General features: G+C 37.2%; 1 protein-coding gene and 2 long non-coding RNA genes across 3 annotated transcripts in view; 1 reads left to right on the forward strand and 2 right to left on the reverse strand.

Moving 5' to 3' along the window:
- Positions 1–22,064, reverse strand: part of LOC307154732 (B-cell receptor CD22-like) — a gene marked incomplete at both ends in the record, with an annotated part of 58,634 nt that overhangs the window by 17,621 nt on the left and 18,949 nt on the right. The window contains 5 exons of the mRNA XM_079864818.1: positions 15,148–15,402; positions 15,506–15,760; positions 15,864–16,118; positions 19,600–19,848; positions 19,947–20,288. Coding sequence (XP_079720944.1) covers positions 15,148–15,402; positions 15,506–15,760; positions 15,864–16,118; positions 19,600–19,848; positions 19,947–20,288 — 1,356 coding nt within the window. The remainder of the gene's footprint in view (positions 1–15,147; positions 15,403–15,505; positions 15,761–15,863; positions 16,119–19,599; positions 19,849–19,946; positions 20,289–22,064) is intronic.
- LOC307152852 lies at positions 5,223–6,310 on the forward strand. The gene is made up of 3 exons (XR_013820071.1): positions 5,223–5,301; positions 5,673–5,784; positions 5,954–6,310. It is a non-coding gene; the product is annotated as an uncharacterized lncRNA (long non-coding RNA).
- On the reverse strand, positions 13,746–14,826 carry LOC307152814. Its single transcript, XR_013820056.1, has 4 exons — positions 14,699–14,826; positions 14,388–14,465; positions 14,247–14,313; positions 13,746–14,100 (listed from the first exon to the last, which is right to left on the reverse strand). It is a non-coding gene; the product is annotated as an uncharacterized lncRNA (long non-coding RNA).

Raw genomic sequence — 22,064 nt, forward strand, 5'->3', positions numbered from 1 at the left:
TGTGTTGTAGTTGTGTTTGACTTTAGCCTGCCTGTGTTTAGTGTTTTGAAACATAAGTGCATCACAGTGAGAAATGTGTTTTAATGAGTGAGAATGTGTTTAGCGTTTTGCAAAAAGAGTGCATGATATTTGCAAACAGTGTTTTAACTTCCTGAACTTGTTTAATGTTTTACAGAAAGAGTGATTTATTCGACAAACTGGTTTAGGCTATTGAGAATTTGGTTCAGAGAAGTGGGTTTAGTGTTTCAGCAATTCAGAAAAACTGTAAATCCTGGAATATGACAATATAAATATTTAACATATACACATTCACTTACGAGAACAAGAGCAAAATATATTCACGATCTAGTGCTAGGGCAGGGCTGTGAACTGTCACACATTCAGCCTGAGACTCTAATCGACACGTTTCACACACTCTCACGCCACACACACATTTTCTCACGCAGAGAAAAATCGCACTGACACTGATCAGAGGTGTCCAGGGGTCAGAAAGTAAAAGTCCTGCCATATGTTTATTCCACCCATGAACTCAGCAGCTGATTTCACTAATTAGTTCTCCTGTCTGAATTAGCAAATCCAGGTGATTGGAACAAAATACTGAGGAGGACTTTTACTTTCTGAACCTGGACTTTACACCTCTGACACCAACAGACAAGACAGAGCTGGTTACTTTTTATATGAAACAAATTCTCTGCTTTCAGATTCTGTACATTTTATTTCGAAATTAAAAAAAATATAGGCCTATCGTTTTGGTGCTTGTAAATGTGACGTGGAACAAAATTACGGTGGCCTAGAGAGCTCAACGCGCTGCAACTGAAGAAAACACATGCAAATAGAAAAACACCCGCAAATTAAGAAAACATCTTCATCAGTTTCACAACACATGTGTGCTCCAAATACTCACAACACAAGCAAATACAGAAATACACTGCAAATAGCACAGACCACAACAGAAATGTTTCCAGGTGACCCCAATAAGTGACGAACCTGGCTGGGATGTGCTTATTGCTCGTGAGCATCCCTATGCCCTACTCCCTTAGAAGGGCAGAGCCTTGAAGTGTGCACTGTGGAGTGAGCAGGGCACTTGTGTGCCATTATGCAGCCGCTTGGATCGCACTTGGCGAAGGGAGGAACGAAAGACAACGTCATTTCCTCATTGTTTTCACCTGGGGTGTTCCCATGACAACGCAGCATGGTGTCCATCAGCTGAATAGCTGTTCTCACGACAGAAATGTCTTATTATTGCTTTTAACATAACTGTTGCAAATAAATATACATTTTATACAAAAAAGTTTTTAAAATATGCGTTATATATGTGTGTGTGTGTGTTTCAACTTTAAAGGAACACGCCGACTTTTGGGACTTTAGCTTATTCATCATATTCCCCAGAGTTAGATAAGTCCATACGGGACTTCCGGTTATGTCGGGTTGCTGAACGGTCACGTTTTTCAAAGCTCTCGGATAATCCCGAATAAATCTTTATCTAGACCCGATAACCAAAAGAAACATTTACTTTTTTGACGGTTGCTCTGCAAAACAGTCAGCATGTCTTCGCGACCGCAAAGAAAAAGAGATAAAAAAGATAATACAGATTCAGCTGTCGACGAACTGGGACCCTCGTCTGAAGCTGATAGCGCACCGGTTGGTGCCAACGCTAACACAGAGGCTGAAACTCAACCCGATAATAGCGTAATTCTTTTAGCCATAAACGGCTTGAAGAGTGAGTTTCTGTCCCAATACAAGGAGGTTCTGGCAGTGATTAAAGAAGTTAAAGAGGATTTCTCTACATTCACTGAAAGATTTACCGAAGCGAAGAGCCGAATCCGCCAAGCCGAGGATGACATTAGCGGCCTTCAAGGAAGGGTTACCAAACTCAAAAAAACTGCATCGGATATTGCCTCTGCTCTTGACATGGCCGAGTGTAGAAGCCGGCGCTCTAACATTCGGATTCTGGGACTCCCAAACTGAATCGAAGGAAATAATCCTGTTTCGTTTTTGGAAAGCTGGCTTCCTCAGGTTCTAGGTGCGGACACCTCGGCGCCGGTGATCATTGAAAGGGCACACAGGTTACCCAGCAGTGACAAAGAAGCTGGAAACGCATCGTCAAGGTCAAAAACAATGATACTGAAATTCCTCAACTATGCCGACAAAGCCAGAGTACTGAGAGCAGCTCGGGAAAGAGGTACAGTGATGTTCCAGAATCACCACATTATGTTTTTTCCTGATCTATCGTCCGAGGTGTTGAAACAACGAAAGCAATTTGAGGAGGTGAAGATAGAGCTTCGTAAGAGGAAGATAAAGTACGGGATGATTTTCCCCACCAAGCTTCTGGTTACCTACGGAGACCGTCGTCATTTCTTCATCTCTCCTGAAGAAGCAGGGAAATTCATCGCGGTCTTGCCAGAGGGTGTTCGGGAAGCAGAGCAGCCAACACCTAAGTAACTCAGCTGTACTTTTTGTCACTTTGCATTAAAGTTTAATCGACCACATTAAAATTTATGTTGGATGATTAGTCTGAATGCCCTATAAAACGTAAGTGTAGTGAAGTCGTGTGACGTCAGTACTATTTGGTAGGTGGCCAATGAGCAATCGCCCATTGGGGCATATAAACCGTTCATTCATGCCTCCTGGGGTGCGTCATGGTTGAAAGCCCGCCCCTTCCGTTGTAACTACAGACTGAGTGTGTCGCTGGGTTGCTGCGGGTTTGTGCGCGTGGGTTGCTGCTTACTCCCAGGTAGGTCTGGTACCATCTTGGGGTGTAGTGGGAAGTTTTTTTTCTTTTTGACATGACTTGGGTTGTGACAATTTGTTTCAGTACGGTGTGCCTTCAGGGATTCCATTGGTGTGGCATCGCAACTTAACTGATTGGAACACCAGCTGTTGCAGTCAACAAGGCTGTTAAATGATTCTCTTATGGTATATGTTGAAGTGTAACTTGATCGTATTCTCTGGTAGGTAAACTGGGATAGTACTTCATTGCATTATCGAGTTAACTCTGTAGGCTATTTGGTGTGAGTTTTCCTCCGCGGTCACAGTAGATTTGTTTATTGTTTTTCTTGAATGTGAATGTGAGTGTTTAGAGTATTTATACTTTGGTTATTTTGGGTCAAGGTAAATTGTTTTATTTTTTTCGTGTCGGTCATGTTGGACTGTTAAGTCAATAGACCGACCTTGAATGTGTTTTGTTTATTTCTTTTGTTAAATTAAATTGTCCTGTTTATCGTGCATTTATTATTCGATTCTGATTGGCCGGTCTGCCTGCAATAACTTCCGGGCGTACTGCAGTTAATTCTGTGTGGTGTTCCTGCAGCGGTCAGTGTACTTGTTTATTGTCTGTCTTTAATCTGTTTATAGTATTTATATTTTGTTTATTTTGGGGTGCATTGTAAATTGTGTTTTTTTTTTGGTGGTTTTCGTCACGTTAGAGTCAATAAATTGACTTTGAATGTTTGTTTTGTTTCTTTTGGTTACTGAAATTGTTTAGTTTATTAATTATCTATATTTTTCTTTTTTTCTTTCCTTTAGGAGCTGAGGACTTCCTGGAGCGGGCTGGTTGTTGGTCTCACTGCAGGTTTTGCTTCACTAAGAGTGTTATTGCAGTTTCATTATTGCCGTGTCACTACCTTTGGTTATTTGCAGTGAATTTGGTGGGTGTACGTTGGGTTGGCGTGCTTCTTATGGTAGACCTGCTGTCGGCCAGAGATGTATAGTAACGAAGTAGAACTACTTCACTACTGTACTTAAGTACTAAAAGGCTGTATCTGTACTTTTCTAGAGTATTATTTTTTTCTCCTACTTCCACTTTTACTTCAGTACATATTTTCGGCGAGTGTAATACTTTTACTCCGATACTTTTTTTATGTGCTGCATCGTTACTCGTTACAATTATTAAAATGTTACGAATCATTCCAAACCCACATTATCACTGCCAGAGCGGTACACTGTAAAAAAGCCAACTTACTGAAAGTTCTCCAAATAAACATAAAACAGTAAAATGAACTAAGATATTTTTATTGGAAGTGTTCATGCATCATACTAAGTTGATTCAACAAATTCGTGACTTAAATGATGAAAACGTACAATGTTTTGTTGTTCAAACTAAATCGTTTTAGTTTTCATTGAAGTCCGCGTTTTTTGTTAGCGCGTGCGCAGTTTGAACCCTGAACGCATGCGCAGTGTGAGACTCGGCGGTTAGGTCTCTGTCTGCAGCTGGTGAGAAGCATAGACGGATGAGAAGTCGGTAGCAAAGTGCTGCCTTCAATTCAGCGTTTCTGCACAATCACTGGTATGTATTAATCATTTTTATAATCGACTGTATGTTATTTGTCATATATGATGTTTTGTGCTCTTCCCAAACTGATGGCCTGATGTAATTCACCATCACTGTTACAGGCCGCTGTTACATCACTACCAACTCTGACCAACTAATACTGGAAGAGGCCAATGCTGATGTTATCCTGCCTATTCAATCCAGCGTTTCCAAAGAGTCACAGGTATGTATTAACGACACACTGACGGGAATATTGCTCTTTGTGTTGTTTACTGTTACCACCGGCGCTCTCTGGAAGACTACATTACCCATCACTGCCTAGAACTACAGCAAACTACGGCAGCTCAAATAGCTCAAAATACACAGCACGTTTAGTTGGTTTTTTTTTTTTTTTTTTCTCTCGTGGTGACTCTCCCTGCATTCAGAATGGCATAATGTTATGTATTTTAAAAATAATATTTTTTTATTGTGAATAAAATTTTTATTTTAAAGTAATTCATTATTTTTTTAAGTAATAATTGATGTGCTATGTTAGACATTTTTGAAGTAGAAATCCGTTTTGAAAGTTTAAAACACTGTTAATTACAATTACTAGGTTAGCTGAAAGAAATATTGTTAAAAAAAGGTACAAACTAAGACTTGATTTGGCCTTTAGGGACTTGAACATGTCTGGTATTTATCATTTTTATAATCAACTGTATGTTTTGTCATATCAAATGAGATGTTTACTCATTATGTATTTACACTAGTTGAGGAGTTCAGAGAGAGATGGCCTGCCACCTGCACTTTTTCTAAAGGATGAGGTAAACCATTTAATAGCAACTGTTAATATTATTATTATTTTAATTATTATTTCTAAAGATTATTATTAATTATTATTTCTTTAGAACATTTTAGGAATACTTATAGTAGTAAAACTTTGTGGTGATTCCAACTGACTTGTTTTTTACAGATCTCCATGGAGTTTTCGTGTATCTATAACGTCGACCATGAGAATCTACTTTGAATGAACACATATAGAGAGGAAAATAGTAAGTAAATAACTTTATAATATCAGTTATCAATATCATAAACTTAATTATGACATCAGTCTGTTTTTCATGCAGTTGTCAATTGGGAAACTGTACATGATTTATTGACAAATTTTATGATTTTACTTTTTTGATTCCACTGTATGTAAAAGAGCAATCTGTACATTCTTTAAAAAAAATCTTTGTTATGCACCAAGTCATATGGATTTGGAATTACATGAGGAAGAGTAAAATATGACAGAATTATCATTTTGGGTGTGCTGTATACATTTAACTCCCAAAGCAGATCCCTATGTTAAATTATTAAGAGTTAAGGTCATAGTGCATCTGCAGATTAAAATAATATATATATTTTTTTCCTTTCTTTTTAGGTGAGTGACATTACCACACGTCAGAAAACAGATCTTGAGGGATTGCCACTTTTCCAGCATGAAAACTCTACAAGTTTACCCAGGAAAATTACCATTTTCATTTTCATTTCTGGTAAATTACCATTTTCATTTTCATTTCTTGGTCATTTTTTAATCTATTTATGTTTTACATGTATTCAGGTTATTTACACAACAACATAAATAATAATAATGTTGTTGTTGTTATTATTTTTAAATGTACACTTCAATTAATACCCTTATCTCATGAATTATTCTCCCAGGATACTGATCCTTTAGACCACGGCATCAAAGATGTAGAGATCGGAATCCTTACTGTGGCCGAAGATGCCGCTGTTACATCACTACCAACTCCGACCAACTAATACTGGAACAGGCCATTGTTCTTGAGGACATTACAGATCTACCAGCAGTATATGCTTGTTCGGACTCATGAATGCACTGAATATGGATTGATGATGACTGACTTTTCATTTTTGGGTGAACTGAAACTTCAGGCTAATGTTCTTTAACATGCATTGGTAAGTACCATGCACTGAGTTAACAAATTCAAGACTTGCTACGATAATGTCATTGTTGTGCATCAGACACAAACTGTTTAAATAAAAAAAGTTATCTGACTCGTGTTATGGTCTGTCTCTTATTTAATTAAACTATTTAAATAATATATAATAAATCAATATAGGCCTATAAGATAATAGGCCCATTTGTGTTCAGCCAACTAAAAATACTTTGTTCTGTTATTCATTAGCTAAACATGACTATTTATGTTGAAGCAACTTATGATTTTAACGTAATCTTTTTAGTTGCGTGGACTTCAGTCCCTGTTTGTGGAGTTTACTCAAAAAAGAGCTTGCGATAAGTTGCCTTATTTTTTTAAGTTGACCCAACTTTTTTTTTTTACAGTGTAGATGGCTCTGTCACCAGGTTTGATGAAGCTAGCCCAGCGAATCAAACGATCAAGAAGACCGCGCGTGCTCCCGTTCTGCCTTTCGCTCTGCTGCCTGCCTCCAGTGAGAACACTTGAGCTTTGTTAATTTGTTTCGAGATGGAAGAACCAGAACTTCGAGTGATCGTGGCGGTGGCGGTGAGGGTGAGGGTGAGGAAGGAGACCACTCCTGGCCCTACTAGTCCATGTTTTCATTTGTCGGAGTGAAAAACAATTCATATAGATTGAAGTGCTTAACTGTTAGCTGTCATGAGGACGCCGATGAACTGAATCGTTCGTTACTTGTTTAAATAGTTTAAAGTTAGGCTACTGTTATATGTAATGTCATTACCTTGACAAACTATACATCATTAAAATGATATAAGACTCAAGTTTTAGTATTTGAGCACTATTTTATTCTGAGAAACTTATAGGGACAGTTGTCTTAATTTGTGTCAGTTATATATCAGAAAAAAAAAAAAAAAAAAAAAAACTCATGTGCGGTCGTCATGAAAGCGCTTGACCAAACAACGACCCTCAGGGCTTTTAGCTCAAAGATGTGCAGATTTTGATAGATTGATAGATTTCATAGGTTTACGTTAGATTTCTATAGAGAGGAATAATATTTATTTAAATTATTATAACTAAAATGGGCTGATGTAATCTCTGATGTACTGTGTTTTCAGTCCATACCGGCAGCCTGAGGGCGCCCTATGCACATTAGACCATATATGGAACACATGAAGAAGAGCCATTCCAGAAACTCCCTGACATAAACAAAGCTTCGAGAGATCGCTGTTACATGCTGATAAATACCCAATAAGCTGTAGAGAAAAAAGGCACAAGCAGGGAAGAGAAGAGAGGGATGCTTTAGAGGGGGAAGGGACATATTTGATCTGTTTTTCTTTACAAAGAGTTAAGCTCAGTGTGTTAAGGTGTTCTTGAACATTCATGTCCTTGTACTGCTGCTTCAGCCAAATTAATTGTGTGTCATAAACATTTGAAATTATATAAACAATATGATGTTCAAACTTTTGACTCTTTTCTTTAATAACTTCATAACACAATACTTGTACTTTTACTTTCAGTACTTGAGTAGTACATTTTAAAATAAACTACTTGCAATACTTAAGTACAAAAAATGTTGAATACTTTAGTACTTCTACTTAAGTATTCTGCTTAAAGAGCACTTCAACTTCTACTCAAGTCACTTTTTTGATAGAGCACTTGTACTTTTACTCAAGTCTGGGTCTCTAGTACTTTATACATCTCTGCTGTCGGCACACTAGTCTGCTCCTGACCGGAAGCCTCAGCCCCGGTGAAGGTTTATTGTGAATCTTGTGAAGGTTTATTGGGAATCTTGTGAGGGTTTATTGTAAATCTTGTGGAGATTTATTGTGAATCTTGTTTATTTCTTTTGTTTATTATTTTTTTGCTTTGTTCAATTCAATCATGACCCATGTGAATTACTGATTTTAAATCATTGTTGATCAACTTTTAGCTTTAATAAAACATTTTTTGTACGGAAGCCCATGCCTCTTGCCTTTTCTAGGTGGAACGTATTTGTGTGCTTTATTTGGGTTGTTTTCCCCGTTAACCTGGGGTGGCGTAGTCACTAAAATTGAGCCACTTGCTACATAAGGTTGGGCCTTTTTGGATTCATAGTTCGTAAAGGTTTGGTGTTGATTTGAATACCAAGCAGAACCATCAAATAGGCTGATTATTTAGGTATCGTATTTTCTTTTGGTTAAACGGTCATAATACTTGGTCTATGAGAGCGTGCGTTTATTTGTTTTGGAATTACTATTTTGGTTTTGGACACAATTGTTATTTTTTCACTTAAATTCAGCAACCTTATAGCGTTCCTATTAGAGGACCATTAGAGTACATAACTACAGTTCTAGTCGAAGGAAAAGGGATGTTCGCTGTGCACTGTGTGTTCTATCTAGTGCATGTGCTGGGGATACTTTGTATCTTAGATGTTTGTATTTTGAATTTTTGTATATTTATTTTTTTATTTTTCACTATACATTTATACTTATGCATTTCAGTTTTCTGGTACATCTTTGTACTTTACAAAAATGCTACAGGGTGTTCCTTGGAACAGGTCATTAATGTTTGGACTACCAAGAAAATTTAGAATATTCAATTTTGTTGCAAATGTCAAGGGATTCTAGTCTTATATTGACATCTTGGCTCTGTAACCTAACTAAATTGAAACAAGTGATGAACAGAGTTAAAATATCCATCCTAAAATATTATTCTTGCAGGAAACACATTTATTGTCAGACGAAGTCATTAAACTGCGTAGAAGATGGCCAGGGCAGGTTATAGCAGCATCATATGGCTCGCACTCAAGAGGGGTAGCTGTGCTGATACATAAATCAATATTGCAATCTTGTAAGTGTTTATGGCCCTAATACAGATGAACCAATTTGTTTTCATAATCTTTTCTTAATTTTGTCTTCCCTTCAGGGTATCTTAATAGTCGCTGGTGACTTTAATTGTACCCTTGTAATTGTAATTGGATATAATTGTAATTATATCCTAATTTGGACCGTTCCAATGGTATTGACACTTCACATTCGCAAAGTAGGAACATAATTAATCAATACATCAAAGACCATAATTTAAGTGATGTCTGGAGGCTTCGAAATCCAACAAAGAAAGAATTTTCTTGCTATTCCTCATCTTTCCATACTTATTCCAGAATATACTGTTTTCTTATTTCAAAGGACTTGATTGATTATATATCTAACTGTAAATATAGTAGTATTGTTTTAGATCATGCTGCATTATCGCTGAAATATACTCTCAGAATTAGTTGGAAATCAAATTGACATATTTTTTGAGTTTAATACAAACCAGACGTCAGCTTCAATACGATGGGAGGCATTTAAGGCCTGTATTAGGGGGCAAATGATCAGCTTTACTAGTTCTAAGACAAACAGATTTGCCCTTAAAATGACTGAATTGTAACAGAGTATCAAGGATTAAGAAGAAGACATTTTCAAACAAGATACTCCTGAACTGAGACATAAACTTTTGCTACTTAAAGCAGAATTGAATGACATCTCTACTAATAAAGCTGCGTCTTATATAACTAGGCTTAAACAAACATATTATGGCCAAGGAGAAAAGGCTGGAAGGTTATTGGCATGGCGAATTATGGCTCAACAAAATGAAGGGGGGATTAACAAGACAGAACAGATAGACAAATGACCACGGTCCCAACTGAAATTAATAATGCTTTTAGAAAATATTATGAAGATCTTTATAAATCGACACCTCCGGAGAATACCCATCATTATAAAACATTTATGGATGAGATTCAGATTCTGTCACTGTCTGAGGAAGACTCCAAAGTATTGGATCAACCAATTGAAGAAGCAGACCTGAATGCAGCCATTAATTGTATGAATAGTGGGAAAGCACCAGGTCCCGATGGTCTACCTATAGACATCTATAAGATCTTTCACAACAAATTGATAACCCTTACAGACCCATTAGTCTTTTAAATTCAGACGCTCAGATAATTGCTAAACTTTTAGCCAGTAGACCTGATAAGTATTTAACTTTACTGATTGATCCTGATCAAAATGGCTTTATAAAAGGTAGACAAGCTTTTCATTATATATGTTGTGTGTTAAATGTCATACACTCTACAAAAGGAGTCTCGGATACAGCTTTACTTTCTTTAGATGCCGAGAAGGCTTTTGATAGGGTGGAGTGGGACTATCTTTTTGATACCCTCTCTTGTTTTGGTATCGGTCCGTATTTTATAAAACGTATAAAAATGTATATTCAAATCCCACAGCAGAGATATGATCTGATAATATAATCTCTAAATCATTTCCGCTTTCCGCTAGTACGAAGAAATGGAGAAATATCTGGGATTACAATTGGCGGTCTTGAAAATAAAAGAGCTTTATATGCTGATGACATTATATTGTTTCTGTCCAATTTAAGTACATCTGTGACTTCTTTATTGGGCCTAATTAAATCATTTGGGTCTTTTTCAGGTTATAAAGTGAATGAGTCAAAATCTATGATCCTATTTCTAAAAGAATCAGAATGTCTCACAACCCCCTTCCAGACCCCCTTTAAAAATGCTCATGAAGGTTTTAAATATCTTGGTATTAATATCACCGCAGGCATAAATAATTTGGCCACCAGCAATTAAAATGATACAACTAAATTAATCACTGAATCAATTAATAAATGGTCATCCCTACCAATGTCACATGCCTGTCCTGTCTTGTGCTGCACATGGGTGTTTTGTTATTTTGGGCCATGTGCTCGTGTCTATTGTCTAGCCCCTCCCATCTTGTTATCTGATTATTGGTTAATTTGTCCCACCTGTCTGTCTCGTTACCCTCCTTGTTTGTTCCCCAATTTAGCCTCCCTGTGTTTGTAGTCCTGTGCTGGTTCGTTGTCCGAGTTTCTCGTTCCTGGAGTTTCCTGAGTTTTTGTTTTGTACCTTGTCTGAATGTCACTAATAAATTTCCTCTGCATTTGTATCCTTGTCTCATGATCATCTATTCCGTGACAACCAATTTCTCAGATCTCAATTTCTGGACGTATCAATATATTAAAAATGAATGTTCTCCCCAAATTCTTATATTTATTTCAATCAATTCCTCTGCTCCCACCACATAATTTTTTCTGTAATATGAAGAAGCTTTTCACCAATTTTATTTGGGCAAATCGACGTCCCAGGCTGAGTTAAGGCTAAAAAATACAATTCTGAAATGTTTTGCCAATCACAATATACTTACTGTGATGCATGTTTTTTTTTTTTTTTTTTACACCCCATCAATCCCCCTTTCATAATTATCCCTTTAAACTAAACTCAAAAGTTGGCAGCCCTGTCCTACAGTGATCTTTTGATGAGCTTTGATGGACAGTGTTGCAGAAAAGCAGAAGTAAATGTACAGAGACAGAGGAGTGAAGAGAGAACCAAGAAATCAGCCACGAACAACATGACGCACTCTCAAATAATGAAATATATGAAAAATAAGATGAATAAAATAATCAAAGTTGATTTATTAAATACCCAATGACATCAAAATATTAGTTTTGTGGCTTTTAGTTCTTATCTATCAGCTAAGAGTTCATTTATGCTAGTGAACTCCTTTGACATGATAAATATTTAACATGTACACATTCACTTCTGAGAACTTGAGCCAAAAATATTCATGATCTGCTGCTAAAGTGATTTTTGTCCAATCAAAAGCTCTAAACAAAGAGAAAGTCCCTCCCCCTAAACCACGTGACACTTACTAGCAAGTAGCAAAAGACTATTGGACATTTCTAAAAGGGACGAGCGTTTGACATGTTCAACACAAACTTCCTGTTTCAGAGAGAAATATGTGAGAACAGGACAGAAGAAAGTGCAGATCAGCCGCTCATGAGGCCTTAAATAAAACATCAGAGTGTTTCTAATGTGAATGTAAGAGAGACTCACCGTGAATCATGAGCAGAAAGAAGATCAGAGGAAGAGGAGGAGCCATTCTGACCCACATCAGCATAACATATATCTATAATACAGCATTCAATTCAATTCACATTTGTTTGTATAGCGCTTTTCACAATGCATATCGTTTCACAGCAGCTTTACAGAAAATACACGAGTCCACATTACAATTTAGAGTGATCTGTTATCAGAGGAATCTGTCTAAGTTATGCATTTCAGAAATATACAAAATCACAGATGGCTAAAAATGTATTAATTTAAACAATGTAATAATTTAAAGGAGAACTCCGGTCAATTTTAACATTGAGCTCATTTTTTCAAGTCCACAGTAATCGATTGTCGAGTTCACGCGCATTGGTTTAGTACCTATGATCACGCGCGTGAACTCGACAATCGATTACTATGGACTTCGACTGAAAACAGGATGTAAACAGGTATGTGCGCTGGCTGAATAAACATCATTTTTATTCATATCTTTCACATCTACTGCAGTCAGATTCACTCGTGTTCACTCAGAAGGAATCACTCACATTTTCTGTGCACTTGTAATGACACATCAAGGATGTTAAGAGGCTAAAAGCAGGTTTAAAACTTGCCCCATTGAAGTCAACAGGGTGCAAATTTTAAAAAGAGGATAACACGATGTAGGCAACACCGATTTTTGTCGTTGTTCTCTGTATTGACAGCACTCCAAATGTACAAAAAAATGAGCTCAATGTTAAAATTGACCGGAGTTCTCCTTTAAGGCAGAAATAATTTTAGTAATGAATACTTGCATTAATATATTCATCACTTAAACAAGTATATGTAAATCACCCTATTCTTAACATTTCTCATGTAAAGACACGTATGTTATATGAGCAATAATCGTCAGTTTCATTTAAGCAAGAGTGTGTTTGTCTTACCGTGTTGAAGCTCATCAGATCAACAGCAACCAAATGACTGACTGTTTTAACACAAGCACTTTAGCTTTACAGTGAAGGACTTTGTGTGGTTAACACTGTTTATTAATGACCAGCGACGGAAACATCACTGTCCCTCCCTCAACAAGAGAACAACATTACTGAACTAAACCTACTTAAAGAAAAATAATGATCCTTTTCTGTAAGTTGAAGATGAATAATTGTGAAGATGAATGAAGATGAATGATAGTGATTTACAGGTGAGGCTCATCAAGGTTGATGTCAGACGCAGGAGATGTGACCTCTGGTGGCAGTTTTTTATCCGATAACAATACTTTTTCTTACAGTTTTAACAATACCAATGTCAAAACCAGTTATTTCTTAAATTGGTATGTGATTTTAGAAAATAAATTAATGACTTAAAGGCATATCACACCAACAAACTCCAGGTAAATGTCAGGGGTGTTTTGGAGCAAACATGAATAAAGTATCAAAAACAAATAAAAGTGATGCAGAAACCCATGTTTTATCATTAACAATTTTAATATTGATATTTTTAATGGAATCAATACCAAATAAGTAGCTTGTGAGAATCGATACATATCAATACTGCAGGATCTATGAGCCCTTAAGGTTTGCACAAGTATGAGATGATCACAAATACAACTTAAAACATTTAAAGGGAGAGTTACAGGAACACAAAAGACAGAATAACAGAAGCTGATTATATTGAGCACTTTGAGAGCAAAAAAAAAAAAGATACATTTTCCATTGTGAATGAATCCCATTATCAGAATAAAATGATCAATTATGATTTAAAAGCAGAAAAATGTTGTAAAATGAAAAAGCATAGATTGTTTGCCACAACTGAACATCACTTTAGGTGTTTTGACTTAATTTTAACATATATTTAGACAATAACAATTCACCAGCTTTTAACTTTCATTGAAACCCACTGTTACATCATGTTTCTTAAACTATACAGACATAAGTCTCTTGTGACTCATCACTGATGATCCCTGTCAATCATCAGTGGCTCCGCCCACAGAGCTCAGGATTGGTTCATTTGTGCTCCGCCTCTCACTGCAGAATCTTCCTGTTGATCTGAACAAACAATAAGATGAAGAAAGACTGACTGAAGTTCATCAACAACATTATAAACCCTTTCACAAGATACATAAAACAATCACACTATACTGAAGAGAGTTTTATTGATTATATTGAGAAGAGCTGAAGGTTCTGACACTTACTGATGGATTCTCATGTTTAGAAAAGCTCTGAGGATCAAGAGTCTTCAGGAGGTCTGCGATCAACGGTCTGTGTGAAAGAGAGCGAGAGATCGGTCATGTGATCATCAGTGATGGAGTATCTGACTTTGACGTCTCACTTACTGTGAGTGTGTCGTACAGGTCAGAGGTCGTGGACTTGAGCTCAAGAGCTGTATATGTGTCTTCATTGGGATCAGAGATCTACAGGAGAGACAGAAGGACACACACATTGTGAGTTCATGTTTTAAACACCGACTGTAATGTTTAGAGGATCTTGATGAAAATCAGTTTTACTGGATCTAGAACTGGAGAATCGGGTGTTTGGCCACGAGACTCGTGTGTCTTATACTCTTAATATCTGTGTACGGCTCATAGCGGCTGTAAGAAACATCTCTGCATGCAGGAAACACTGTGAATAATTGAGATCATCTCACCTCCTTCATAGCAGATCTTCTGTTCATCCTTTTAGTAAGACTGTCAGAAGAAAGATGAATAAACAACACATTTAACACCTCAAATAACTGCAATTTCAGGATTCAAACAGAGATGGCGACAAAGAGGCAAAGCTTACGCACTACCGCTTTAAATGTAACACGTAATCTAAATGTAATACAGTAATTCTTCATAAATAGAGAAGTAGATTTTTTTTTAAATTAACTTCTTACCATATGTGCATCACAAAAGCACCTGATGCTCCACCGAGTAAAACACCAACACAAGCAGCAACACCGACAGTTACAGACGAGAAACATCTGACTGCTGAAATACAGATACAAACACACACCAATGTTTAGCAGGACTAGATCAGACAAAATATTCTGACAGATAAGAAAGTAAGCAGGAGTATGTGGTTAAAATACAGAATATGATCCATAAAACTCACACATGATATTTGAAGTCACAGCATCAGAGTATTTCTCTCCATGTTCATTGATGGACTTGCACTTGTATTCTCCACTGTCATCAGAGCTGATCTTTGAGATGTTGAAGATTCTTCCAGATCCTACAATCGTTCCTCCTTTAATCCAGCTGATTTCTGCAGGAGGGTTTGAGTCACTGATGCAGTTCAGAGTCACTGAATCTCCCTCCACTATTACACCAGATCCACTTATCAACACTGAGACGCTCCTGGGAGGATCTAACACAGAGAAATATTCATATCATTAACAATCATATTAAACTTGACATCACAGATGTTTCGAGGATTTAATGTCACAGTTACTGAACCATCATTAACTCACACATGACGTTTAAAGTCACATTATCAGAGTATTTCTCTCCATGTCCATTGATGGACTTGCACTTGTATTCTCCACTGTCATTAGAGCTGATCTTTGAGATGTTGAAGATTCTTCCAGATCCTACAATCGTTCCTCCTTTAATCCAGCTGATTTCTGCAGGAGGGTTTGAGTCACTGATGCAGTTCAGAGTCACTGAATCTCCCTCCACTATTACACCAGATGGACTGATGGACACTGAGACGCTCCTGGGAGGATCTAATACAGATAAATATTGATATCATTAACAATCATATTAAACTTGACATCACAGATGTTTCGAGGATTTAATGTCACAGTTACTGAACCATCATTAACTCACACATGATGTTTAAAGTCACAGTATCAGAGTATTTCTCTCCATGTTCATTGATGGACTTGCACTTGTATTCTCCACTGTCATCAGAGCTGATCTTTGAGATGTTGTAGATTCTTCCAGATCCTACAATCGTTCCTCCTTTAATCCAGCTGATTTCTACAGGAGGGTTTGAGTCACTGATGCAGTTCAGAGTCACTGAATCTCCCTCCACTATTACACCAGATGGACTGATGGAGATCACAGGTTTCACTGGAGGATCTACAGATGTCAGGTAAAAGTATTTATCAGAGACGGCTGGTGGAAAATGTTCTAGGAAAGACTGCAGTTGGTTATTATTGGACAATTTCAGCAAACATCACAGTTTAATGTTTAAAGCTCAAAGTTAAAGAAAAAGTTTAAACAAAAAAGTTAACAAGGAAAAACTATTAAGACTAGAATTTGAGAGGCTTGAGACATTTGAAATACAGACAAATGTTTTTTTCAAGTTCTTGATTAAGTTTAAGGAAGATTCTCTATCTAAGATTTTTTTACTTTTTTAACTTTTCCTAATTTACGATGAATGTATATTGTGCAACCGGAAAAACTGAGAGGACAATACATTTGTTTAGAGGTTTTTTTTATATACATAATTACAAGTCAATGTGCAATACAAACAGGACCACATGGAGGTGCCAAAAGACCACTAGCGAGCAATACTTCCACACATGCATGAATAGGTGCTTGATGAATTGGGATCCCTAAGAAAAACACCACAAACACTGTCTTCCAGCACCTCTTGTACACCGCCTGATCCCCCGCACCCTTGGAGAAGGAGAGGGCTTTACACAGAGAAGTCAATCACTGCTGTTCATACTTGTTCCCACACAGTGAGGATATTGGATAACACTGGGAAAGCATGCCTACTCGTTCAAGTCATCTCGTATGAGATGATCGTATTTTCGTATCCCGAACGAGTGGGAAGCTCGGGATGTTCTTAAAGGCCCGATCTCTACGAGTTGAGGGAGTGTCGGTGAGAAACATGGAGGAATACCACAATACTTACAGGTATTTAGCAGTCTTTGCTAGACTTTTCTATTTACAGTGAAGTAAGCTAATTTCCTGCACAGAATATGATGGCATTATAATTAGAGATGCACTGATTGATCGGCTGGTGACCGGAATTGGCCGATTTTCACGTGATCAAATGCACTCGGGCGCCGCATGATTAACATCGCGCAACACCAGCATCACACATGCACATGTAGGAAACCTCGTGAATTAAGGCCGTTTCACACCGCAAATGTAAGCGGCGCGTTTTTTTTCTTCCGGTGTGCATGTTGAGTGCATTCACTCTGGCAGCAGCGCATGAGCGTCAAGCAGGAGCGTCGCGTGAGCAGCAGTGAAGCCTATTTTTGCTACGCTCAATTAAAGTGAAAGCACACTTTTGATGGACAAACTAAAAATGAATTCACACAAAAAGTGCTCAAAATGCACAGAATAAATATGTCTAGTGTGTTTTAACAAGAACTGGAGTAGGCTATGTCAAAAAAGAAAACGAAGACTCAAAAATATTTGTAGAAGATTTACCCATTTAAACTTGTTTTCATTATTCCGTTTTGGTTGCAAGTATGGTTACGATTATAAAAAATAAATAAAGTAAACTAGCCAGAAAATATAGAAATATCTTTATACTGCAAGTGCAAGGCTATATATATATATATATATATATATATATATATATATATATATATATATATATATATATGTATATATGTATGTGTGTGTATTTCCCACACCAATAGTAATTTATATAGTTCTATTTTATAGCGATTATCGGTTAAAAAAATGATCTATGTTCTATGCAAAATGTAAAATGTTCTATTAAAGAAAAGATAGAAAATAAATATTTGTGTGTGCTGTAAAGTGGTTAGAAAAAATGAAATCGGAATCGGCTAAAATCGGTATTGGTGCATCTCTAATTATAATATAACAATGTAATATGTAACGATAAAGTTAATATATGCCATAATTATTTTATGAAGCCATATATGCAAAGGCTTTATAAATTAATTAAAAACATAAAAGTACACCTGATGCACATTTCTTTGTTCTTCATTTTTCTACAACTAGAGTTTAAAGTCCACATGAAATCAAAATTGACCATATTTACTTTGTTTGCCTAAATTGATCGTTTTGTGGTGAACAATTCATCCATGCAAGTCAATCCACACAAAAAAATTTTTTGGCTTCGTAATCTTTAATCAAAATCTGAAAATGCCCCTCCCCTCTGCATTGGAGGACCTTCTCTGATGACGTAGGTTTGAGGAATTGGTTTGGGCAACGCTTAACCACTCCCCTCAAACCGTTAGTCTGTTATGAGCAGAGATGGAGAGGAGGAGCGCTAGAGTAAAACCCTGCCCTCTGTTCAATATTCCGTTTCACTGGGAAATGCGTCACAACACTGGAGAAAAGTCGTTTGCAACTTCCGGTTCACGCGGACTTTAAGAACCTTGCTGTATTCTTGTGTAATTAGTTAAGAGAAAGTACACTGGCGTCTTACTCTGACGAAAGTGACTTGAACACATGACGTCTTAAACACGACTTCTCACTGCACCATAGGATCATAGGATACGAAGGCCTCCGCGACAATTCGTAAAAACCCATGGTGAGAGGGACAGTCCGAAGGGGAGGACTTTGTACTGGTATGTTCGTCCCTTGAACGCAAAGCGTAGGAACGGTCTGTGTCGAGGGAGAATTGAGACATTAAAGTACACGTCCTTCAGGTCAATCGCTGCGAACCAATCTTAGGGGCGAACACATTCGAAAAGGTGTTTCTGTGTTAGCATTTTGATCAGAAGCTTGTGAAGGGCCGATTCAAAACCACCACTCTTCTTGGGAACAGTGAAGTAGAGGCTGTTAAACCCTGACCTCACATCGGCTGGAGGGACCGGCTCAATCGCGTCCTTCGCCAGGAGGACTGTGATCTCCACATGCAGAACAAGGGGCCTATACGTCCACTGAGGTTTAATGGATGCACTGGCCGAAAATTCTGTGACTAATTTTAGGTTGATATTGACAGGATGATATTAGGTTGATGTGATTTTTTGAGCGCAGTACCAAACTTTTCCACTAGATGACATCCAGACTCCTCTGGTGACCATATAAAGACTCTTCGATTTCCATATATGGATTAAGTGATCTTAACCATATATTTCCATACTTAAAAAAAAAATATTTATGAAGTAGACGTCCTATTCACAAGTAGTTTGGGTAGTAATGTTAATATTTGATTTGAATTCAATCTCTAAAACATATAAAAACATACGTAAAGAATCAGAGTATGTGTTATAATCCGGCACTACATCTTTTGAAAATCAGTCGCCAAATATGAAAATTACAGTCTGAACACTTTCAAACGCTGTATAGTTTGTCAAGATTACTTTAGTTAGACTAAGATATTATTGTTATAAATGTAGAATAGCAAGTGTCCCACAGGTGTTGGGGAGGGGCAGTCTTAAAAATAGTGGTTAAAACATTTTTATAAATCATAAATGCAGATATTTATTCTTTGTAATGTGTGAAAAGTATTGATATTAAAAGTTCATTATTTGTACCTGATTGTAATTTTATTAAATTTTTTCATAGTGTGATTTTTGGGGAATTGAATACAATTACGGTCAATTTGACCTGGACCACACAGACTGTAACCAGAAATCTAAAGTGCATGAGGGTTAAAGAGAGAAAGTCAGTCTGCACTCACACATGACATTGAGCTGAACATCAGGAGAGATGTGAGTGTGTCCGTCTACAGCACAGCTATATCTGCCTGAATCCTCTCTTCTGACTGACTGCAGCAGGAGTTCATTGTTTCTGTCTCTTCTCTCAGTTAATGGCTGTGAGTTTCTGTACCAGATGAATGTTGCTCTGTCAGTCAGAGCGCAGCTGCTTTTACATCTCAGAGTGACTGAATCTCCCTCTGTCACTCTCTCAGGAGACTCCACCTGAAGATCTGAACACAACACACACATTATATCTAGTGCTGCTGTCATACACTGATTATTATTCAACATAATGCACAGAAGAAGAGATAAACCTCACCAAAGTCACCTGTGACAGTAAGAGTCACTCCTGGATCACCAGTATATCTCATATCTTTATCAGTGATGAATCTGAAATAGTACATGCGTGAATCCTTCAGTGTCACATGACTCAGTCTGACGGTGCAGTTCTGCTGTTTATCTCCCAGATACTGAAGCCTCTGACTGTATTCAGGGTCCTCAGACAGATCTGGAGGCTCTTTACCCTTTATAGACTCTTTGGTCCAGAACACTTTCATGATCTGATGTCCAGTAGGGTATGTATAAGTGCATCTCATTATCACTGTTGAGTCCTTTAGTGCACAGATGTGTGAAGGACTGTAACTCACACTCCAACCAGCACTAGAAACCCCTGAAACACAGAATTCATAAAACTGTAAAAAGAGAACAACAACACAGAGTGTGTTGATGGTATTTTGACACATGTTGTGTAGATTTTTAACACACAATGTGTGTTAAAACGTAACTCTGGATAGAATAGCACTGGGTGGAGGGCAGTTTGTTTATGAAAAAAAGAACAGGTTAATTTTATATGATATAAGCTCTAAAATAAATAAAACAATGCATTAAAATAAATGAATAAATAAATAAATAAAATCTAAATTTACAAAAAGTAAAAGATTAGCGGGTGTTTCTTGGCAGCCAATCACGTCATGCCTCTTGACTTTAAAAAAAGAAAAATGCTGCATTTACTTCGTTTTTTTACTTGTTATTACTAACCAGACTGACTTTATTTCTGTCAGATGTCAGAATATCTTATTGAGAATTAACAGGTTTTGATGTTGATGTGTCATTGAATGTTTCATTTGAAGTCACCAGAATCATGATTAGTGTCAGCTTTATTTGGGCGCTTTAACATTAGTGTTTCTCTGGTTGCTGTTACTGTGTGTGTTTTGCACATTTGAAGAAACAGGAGTAATCATGAGAAAACTATGATTAGAGGATAGTATTAACATATGTTTTATGCAGCAATGCATGCTGGGTGCCACCATAGTACAAAACTCATCCATGATTCCCAGCATGCATTGCGGCATGAATAAATTATGCAGCTGAATATTGTTACATGTCTGTTTGTTATTGGACTTCCTTCTGTGTTCATTTTGTTCAGTTTCCCGCCACTCCTTGTTTCCATCTTCACGTCTTCATTAGGCCGGTGACACACTGGATGCGTGGCGTGTCCGTTTTTACTTCGGCTCCCATGTTAACAGGTTAGAGCTTGCACACTGCCTGCGTGACACGCGCGTCTCAGGCGCGGCTTGAGCCGCGCGAAAAACGTGTGAATGCTAGAAATAGAACCGACGCCTATTTTTCACGTGACACGCAAGCATGTTGGAAGCGTTTCCAGGCAAAATAGAATAGGAAAATATGTTCATGTCATTTTGTACACAAATACATATTAATTAATCACATTTTGATGTTTGAAAGTCTAAAGGTTGACAAATTCAGATAAAAAAAAAGTTTTTTAAATTAAAAAAAAAAAATTATCGATTTTCAAATATTGCACCTGTCAAATGTAACACAGGTTAGAATTCAGTTATTTAAGAAACAGAAAGAAAATAATATCATTTTCAAATAATTATATTTCTAATAAAATACTGAAAGTATTAAACAAAAAGCTGAATAACGTCATTGCAGTTTAAAATAATAAATTGATAAAATGACTAAATGCCTAATTAACATATTCAGTCTGGACGGAGATTGCACGTGACGTCATTGAGACGAGACGCGAAAGCAACGAGAGACACACACATTGCTGATCGCGAGAGGAAAAAAAGCTAAGATGAATCTGAGAACGTGATTGTTGATATTGCCGCTGATGATTGTTGATTGAGAACCCCTGTGAAATCCAATGTGGGTTAAAAGCATATGAACCCCGGATTTGGTCAGGTTTTTTTGGTGTGATTGGATCAAACCCTTCATACCATGAGGGTCAGGGTATATTCTGGCAAACCGTTTGCCAATCACGTCTAGCAATCGGCAAAGCAAACTGTGGCACACGCCATTTACCAACAAGCGATGGGTAATTCGCAAAGCACAATGTTATTTTCTGTTTCCCTAGCACGATACCATAGAACGGCATAAAGTAAGAGGTTTGAGAAGCAAGAGGCGGGGCACCAGTTAAAAAAAT

Source organism: Squalius cephalus (assembly GCF_949319135.1).
Source record: "Squalius cephalus genome assembly, chromosome: 2".
Lineage (NCBI taxonomy): Eukaryota > Metazoa > Chordata > Actinopteri > Cypriniformes > Leuciscidae > Squalius > Squalius cephalus.